The following is a 7,396-nucleotide window of genomic DNA, read 5'->3' on the forward strand; positions in this document are numbered from 1 at the left end:
TGGCCTAACCAATGTCCTGTACAGCCGCAACATGACCTCCCAACTCCTGTACTCAATACTCTGACCAATAAAGGAAAACATACCAAACGCTTTCTTCACTATCCTATTTACCTGCGACTCTACTTTCAAGGAGCTATGAACCTGCACTCCAAGGTGTCTTTGTTCAGCAACACTCCCTAGGACCTTACCATTAAGTGTATAAGTCCTGCTAAGATTTGCTTTCCCAAAATGCAGCACCTCACATTTATCAAAATTAAACTCCATCTGCCACTTCTCAGCCCTTTGGTCGATTGAGAATTGATATTGTCTATTCTACACTAAAGCAACCTGCATTTTGTGCCTTTAATGTGCTTAAATTTCTGAAAACGCCACATAGAAGCATTATCAATGAGATTCTGACAGAGGCACATCAGTTCAGTTAACCAAAAGCTTGACTAAAGAGGTAGATCTCAAGGAGCATTTTAAGAGAGGGGTGGAGAGGCTGGTTAGAAAGGATTTCAGCACCTAGAGCTCAGTCATCTGAATGGCCACTTATGCTGGAGTGATCAAAACTGGGCATGACTGAGAGACGGAAAGACACCCTTGTCCCTAATAAACCGAATGGGGGAATTGACACACTGAGAAAAGCATTTGCCTCCAGGAAGATAATGTCCTTGGGTGGACTGAAGCCTTGCAGTGGAATACATTTCATTTCCATTTGATTGCACAGGTTCAGACAGAAGGAAACAGAGAATGAATCCAACGTAATACACCTCAGACTTCCCCGCCACTTGAAATATTTGTGCTTGTTTCACGAAAGACAGACCAATTTCCTCCGACCGTCCAGACTGTCGCAATGGTGGAATCTAAACCCACAGGTGACAGGAGCAATCAGAGAGAAAATAGTTCCTTCGTAGAACGACAGATAAATCTGATAAGCCAGTCCAAGCTACTCATTCCCATGGAGGTTCATTTAGCACCAGATGGTTTTCATTAAGAATTCAACATCTTACCACAGACCTGCACAAAAGGAACACGAGAGAACTGCCAGCAAAATTAATGCAGTTTCCAGATGTGCAAGCTTTCTAACAGTCCCTCTGATTCAGCGTTCAATGTTTGTTTAATGAAAGCCGTCAATCATTGAGATTGTAAGATCCAGGCTTCAGCTCTCTTACAGGACAAGTCAAATCCTCAACGGTAACAATGCCCTATCTAACCCATTCCCTCAGTACAAACCATCCACAATCCAGGTTCCGACAATTACAGTATCGTCACTAAATCCTTCAGGAACATGCAACAGCGGTCCTTATGAGCTTCATTTATCCTTCTTCTCCACTTCGAAACCGAAACCCTCTGGAGCACAGGGGTCATATCTCGACTGTGTCTGGAGCAGGCAGGCAGGAAGAAACATTTTTTCCTCCCATCTCTAACTGCCCTCGAACTGACAGCTTGCTGAACCATTTCATAGAAAGTCACAGACAGGACCCTAAATGTAGTGTGTTAGTGAACAGGCTTGGCTTTTATCACCACTACCGAGAGTAGCTCTACCAGATTTATTCACTGAATTTTAAACTCCACCAGCTGACATATTGGGCATTTGAACCCATGCCCCTCAACAGTAGGTGTTGGGATCTGTAATTCAGTGACGTTACCCTGGACGGCACAGTGGCTCAGTGGTTATTACTGCTGCCTGACAGCACCATAGACTGGGTTCGATTCCACCCTTGGATGACTGTCTGTGTAGAGTTTGCACATTCGCCCTGTAGTTGAGTGGATTTCCTCCCACAATCCAAAGATGTACTGGTTCAGTGGATTGGCCATGCTAAATTGTCTATGATGAGGCAAAAGTGAGGACTGCAGATCAGAGTGGTGCTGGAAAAGCACAGCAGGTCAGGCAGCATCCGAGGAGCCCATCCTGATGAGGGGCTCTTGCCCGAAACGTCAATTTTCCTGCTTGTCAGATGCTGCCTGATCGGCTGTGCTTTTCCAGCACTACTCTAATCTTGAAATTGTCTATGATGTCCAAGCTTGTGCAGGTTAGGTAGACTAGTTGTGGGAAATATAGGGAGAGGGTAGGGGGCTCGGTCTGGGTGGGATGCTCTTTGCTGTGGACTTGGTGGGCCAAATAGCCTGCCTCCACATTGTAGGAATTCTATGATTCCCCTATAGCACGATCACCCCCATGAACATACCCATAAAGGCTGAAGGATAAAATTATCCATTTGTTGGCTTCCTAGGGCCTTTGTAGGCTGGCAACTAGCAATCAGAAGGTGAGTTACTTGCAGCAGGATTCCGAATCTCTGTGCTGCTCTGGTCACCACAGCTTTTACATGGCTAGTCCCTACATTACAACAGGAAATATATTTCAAAACCTGGCTATGAGGCATTGTGGAACATCCCAAAGGTGCACAAGTTGCAGTATAAATGCAAGTCCTTTAACCCATTGTGGGCTTTGGAAGAGGACAAAAGGTAAATTGTAGATATTGCAAAAAGAAGACAAAACATTTATACAAGAATTTGTGTTGTAACTAACAGCAGTGGCTGCAGCAGAGACAGCAATGTGTGAAAGTCACTGATTGCTACTGCTAACTAAAATAGACAATCAGAGATTCATTCAGCCTTTAAATTATGACACAATTTACCATAAGTACTGACTTCAATTAATTATACTATAATTTACAGTGATATCAATGAGCACTTCAACAGGGTCCTCTTAGGAGTCCTGAGTCAATTGCACTTTAACTGCTCGCTGGGATAACTCATTCCTTTCAAGGAGCTGTGTAGAGAGGAGGTGTAGATACTCACACTGGCTCATCCAAAGGGCGCCACTCTACGTAATGGTAAAACCTCTGCACACTGGTGAGCCACTCTCGCAGGATAGCGGTCGTGTTGTCTATATTGTGATCCGTTGCTGCCCTGAACAAAAAGACATGAAACCTGAGTGCAGAAATGTACATCACTGTGTATCTCACACACTGCTAGCAGGCCATAGCTGACTGCAGAATGTCTGCTGTATTGCCCTTTTAATTACCACCACCTGACTGGGGAAGGGTAAGTCACAACAGAGACCTAAATATTTGATCAGGTATCCTTTAAGGCAAGAATCTTTCCAATTTTAACCTATCTAGTCCAAAGATGACTCCAGGTCCAGCACTGATATTTTCAATCAACCCTTTCAGAGATGTACCTGACACTAATCCAAGGGCAAGTGGGACTTGCATTGAGAGTGTGTTGCTGGAAAAGCACAGCAGGCCAGGCAGCATCCAAGGAGCAGGAGGATTGACGTTTGAGGTATAAGGTCTTCATCAGGATTCCTGATGAGTGGCTTATGCCTGAAACGTCGATTCTCCTGCTCCTCGGATGCTGCCTGTCCTGCTGTGCTTTTCCGGCACCACACTCTCGACTCTGATCTCCAGGATCTGCAGTCCTCACTTTCTCACAGGTGGGTCTTGAACCCAGGACTCTGCAATCAGAAGTAGGGACACTACCACTGCACCACAAGAGCCCTGTGACTCCATATCAGCGTGGCTGACTCAAAGCAGTTGAAGGCCCACACCGTCCAAGATATTGTCATTCCTCGGAGGACTGATGTGGACTCGATGGGCCAAATGGCCTGCTTCCACATTGTAGGGATTCTACAGTTTTATTACTAGCCTCTTGCACACCCTCAATTTTAACTGCTCACCCACAGGTGGCGCTGTCTTAATCCCATTTTAGATTAGATTCCCCTCAGTGTGGAAACAGGCCCTTCGACCCAACCAGTCCACACCGACCCTCCGAAGAGTAACCCACCCAGACCCATTTCTCTCTGAATGATGCACCTAACACTGTGGGCAATTTAGCATGGCCAATTCACCTAACCTGCACATCTTTGCACTGTGGGAGGAAACTGGAGCACCCAGAGGAAACCCGCACAAACACGGGGAGAATGTGCAAACTCCACACAGACAGTCACCCGAGGCTGGAATTGAACCTGGGATCCTGGTGCTGTGAGGCAGCAGTGCAAACCACTAAGCCACCGTGCCACCCTCATCTTCGGGAACTCCCCCTGTCAGGCTCTTCCCCTTTCTTCTCTCATTTAAAACCTTCTACTAACATCACCTAGTGGTCTCCTGTACCAGAGGAGTCACGTTTAGGTTTATCGTCACATGTACTTAAGTACAGGGGTACAGTGAAAAGTTTGCAATGTTGCTCCACATGGAGTTGCTGGGAGTCTGGGTGGGATGCTCTTTTGGGGCGGGGGGGCCGGGGGGTCAGTGTGGACTCGAAGGGCCGAGTGGCCTGCTTTCACATTGTAGGGATTCTATGATTCTAAATGCTGGTTCGGCCAGTGACACCCAAGCCCCATGAACGAATTAAAACAAAATGTTCAATTATTGTTCCTGTGAAGGGCTATGGAGATGTTTTACTATGTAAAAGGCACTATATAAATGCAGGTTGTTGATGCGACGTACCTAGCCACACAGTCGAATTAAATCTATTGAAATGAAACGGGGCAGCCCATCAACCCAACATCACCTTTTCTTGGTAAGCAGGGGATGGTCAATCAGATGGAGTTGGTAGGGTAGTGGAAATTGGTAATCACTGGTTCAAATCCTGCCTGGTGGAATTAAATTCAATTGATTAAAACACAGTCTGGGTTTGAAAAACTAGTATTGGTCATAGTGATCATAAAACTAGTGTCACCCTTGACCTGCTCGAGCCTCCACATGACTTCAGACCCACAGCAATGCAGCTGCCTGTGAAATGCCTGAGCAAGGCATTAAGTTCAAGGACAATGAGGAATGGACACGTCCCAAAACTCAACTCTTACAAACTGGATGCAAGAGAATGTTAGTTTGTCAGGGTGGAACGTTGTATTTCCAGTCTATGAGTTATTTAGCTCAAATGTGAAAACTACAACAACTTTCACAATCGTTAAAATAAAATGTTTTTTTTCCAAAATGGGTGTCTCTGTACAAACACAGAAGATCATCCTGTAATAGTTAGTTCCCAAGTAAAACTGGCATTTAAATCACTCAACAGCCACAATCCGGACTGTGTAAGGTATCTCCTGTCCATTATAGACTTACACTTGGCTGCTGCCACTGTGCTGCAAACAGAAACACTTTACTGAGACTCCAAGTTTAGGGAAATGTATATTATTCAAAACTGTGGCTCCATCTCATGCCAAATGTTGTACAGTCCCAAAACTCTGGAGTGTTCTTGTTACAACTTTCACGTGTAGAGTCAGAATGAGCTCCACCTGCACCTCTCTCGCCAATGATTTGGTTCACACCACATTCCACTGTAAGTTGGCAGCTCTTGGTCTGGGGGGGGGGGGGGGGGGGGGGGTGATGTCCCACTGCCTGCACATTGTGTAGGTAAAGTCACTGGACAATGACCAGGAGCAAAGGCTCTGACTGATCTCTGCCCCTCCCTAACTCAGGCTCACTGAGGGTTAACCCCCACTCCCACTCACCTCCCTGCCAGAATCACGCTCATTTGAGACTGGATGAGTCAGAAATATACTCATTGGAGTTGAGAAGGGATTAAAGGAGGGGATGTCATAGAAACTTACAAAATTCTAACAAGGTAAATGTACAGAGGAGGTTTGCGATGACTGGGGACTCCAGAACCAGGGGTCACATTCTAAGGATAAGTGAGAGCGAGACATGGAGAAATTCCTTCACCCAGACACTGGAGAGCCTGTGGAATTGTCTGCCACAGAAAGCAGTCTAGGAAGGAAGAAGGATGGATGTAGTTGATTAAATTCTCCCACGGGATATGGGCGTTGCTGGCCCTTTATTTCCAGTTCCTAAAGGGCCTCTTCAATGCAAAGGGGAGGAAGCAGGAAACAAGGTTGGGGATGATCAGCCATGAATGGAGATGCAGCTTCGAAGGGCCAAATGGCTTCCTCCAGCCGCTATAGTTTACGTAAACACATGGGCTGAGGTCAGGAGTCAGAGAATAGAATCATGGAATCCCTAGTGAGAGCAAGGGGATGATACATGTGCACACACACACACACACATATACACACACACACACATACACATATACGCACACACATATACACACACACATACACATATACACACACACATATACACACACATACACATATACACACACATATACACACATATACATATACACACACACATATGCACATACACACACATACACACAGAGAGAGGAGCTTTTGGTTTTAAAAGTGTTATCAATGAGGTATGCCACTCCTTCACTAACAATCCTTGTGGAGTTCAGGTGGTGCTGAACTGAAGGGAGCCAAACATTCCAGTATAACAGGCAAAAAGAATAGAGTTTGCAAACAGGGAATTGGATCCAAGTATTTTCCAAACTCAAAATAACTTTGTCAAATCCCTACAGTGTGGCCATTTGGCCCATTGAGTTAACACTGACCCTCCAAAGAGCATCCCACCCAGAAACAACCCCGCCCGCCCCAGCCAACCCCGTATTTCCCATGGCCAACCCACCAAAAGCTGCACATCCCTGTACACCGTAAGCAATTTAACACTGCAGAAAGTGGCCATTCGGCCCTGCAGTGAGCAACCCACCCAGATCCACCACAATCCCGCATTTTCCCATGGCCGATCCGCCCAAGCCGCACACCTTTGGACTGTGGGAGGTACCCGACACACGCAGACTGCACCCGGGCTGTCTCCCCCGAGACTGGGATCGAAACCCGGGTCCCGGGCAGCGGCGCTAACCACAGAGTGCCCCCCACCCCCAGCCGGATTGAGGAAGGTTCAGTTACCAGATGGAGATCCTGTGCTTGGGGTAGTCCAGCCGCTCTATGGCCCCCAGGTAGTAAGGCAGGGTGTGAGCCGTGTTCCGGGCGATGATCGCGATCAGCACGGTGGGGCTCTGCAGCGGCGACTCGCCGGGCTGCCGTTCCTCGGAAAAGTAGGCGCTAGCTGAAGGCAGCCGCCCCAGGCTGAGGCAGAGAGACAGCAGCGTGCACGCAGCCCCAGCCATCGCCTTCAACAACAACAGCAGCAGCAGCAGCGTGGTGATGAAGGAGGAGGAGGCGGTGTTGCAGTCAGTCACACAACACTGACTGACTCCCCCACCCCAGGCAGCACCAGAGACGCGTCAGCAACTCGGTCTGGGGAGGGTCTCGGAGAATAGGATCCAGAGACAGACAGACAGAGAGAGAGAGAGAGAAAGAAAGTTTTTGAAAAGTTTCCAAGGCGTTCCTGCACTGGCGGAGTTGGCACCCCGCTAGAACATGAGAAAACTTTTAAAAACATGACTGGAGGCTAAAATGTGTGGCAGTGTTGGGGGGGGGGGGGAAGGAAAATTATTGTCAATGGAAAGAAATTTTACAGACAGGGCGGGTGGATTTTATGATTTGTGTTTCAAAATGCAATCTGTTTTGTGTCAAAGTTGAAGGTTGGACTGTTCAACATTT

At 47.1% G+C, this 7,396-nt stretch overlaps 1 protein-coding gene across 2 annotated transcripts in view; it reads right to left on the reverse strand.

The window, feature by feature from the left end:
* cercam (cerebral endothelial cell adhesion molecule) overlaps window positions 1-7,066 on the reverse strand; it is a 119,757-nt gene extending 112,691 nt beyond the window's left edge. The window contains exons 1-2 of one of the 2 annotated variants that reach the window (XM_043720436.1): window positions 6,740-7,065; window positions 2,785-2,895 (exon numbers count right to left, since the gene is read on the reverse strand). In XM_043720436.1, the coding sequence (XP_043576371.1) occupies window positions 2,785-2,895; window positions 6,740-6,960 (332 nt within the window). In that variant the 5' untranslated portion in view covers window positions 6,961-7,065. Of the gene's footprint in view, window positions 1-2,784; window positions 2,896-6,739 lie in introns of both variants that reach the window. The other variant, XM_043720437.1, reaches the window with a different exon arrangement.
* Window positions 7,067-7,396: the final 330 nt, after the last annotated feature.

Source organism: Chiloscyllium plagiosum, chromosome 30 (genome assembly GCF_004010195.1).
Source record: "Chiloscyllium plagiosum isolate BGI_BamShark_2017 chromosome 30, ASM401019v2, whole genome shotgun sequence".
Classification (NCBI taxonomy): Eukaryota; Metazoa; Chordata; class Chondrichthyes; order Orectolobiformes; family Hemiscylliidae; genus Chiloscyllium; species Chiloscyllium plagiosum.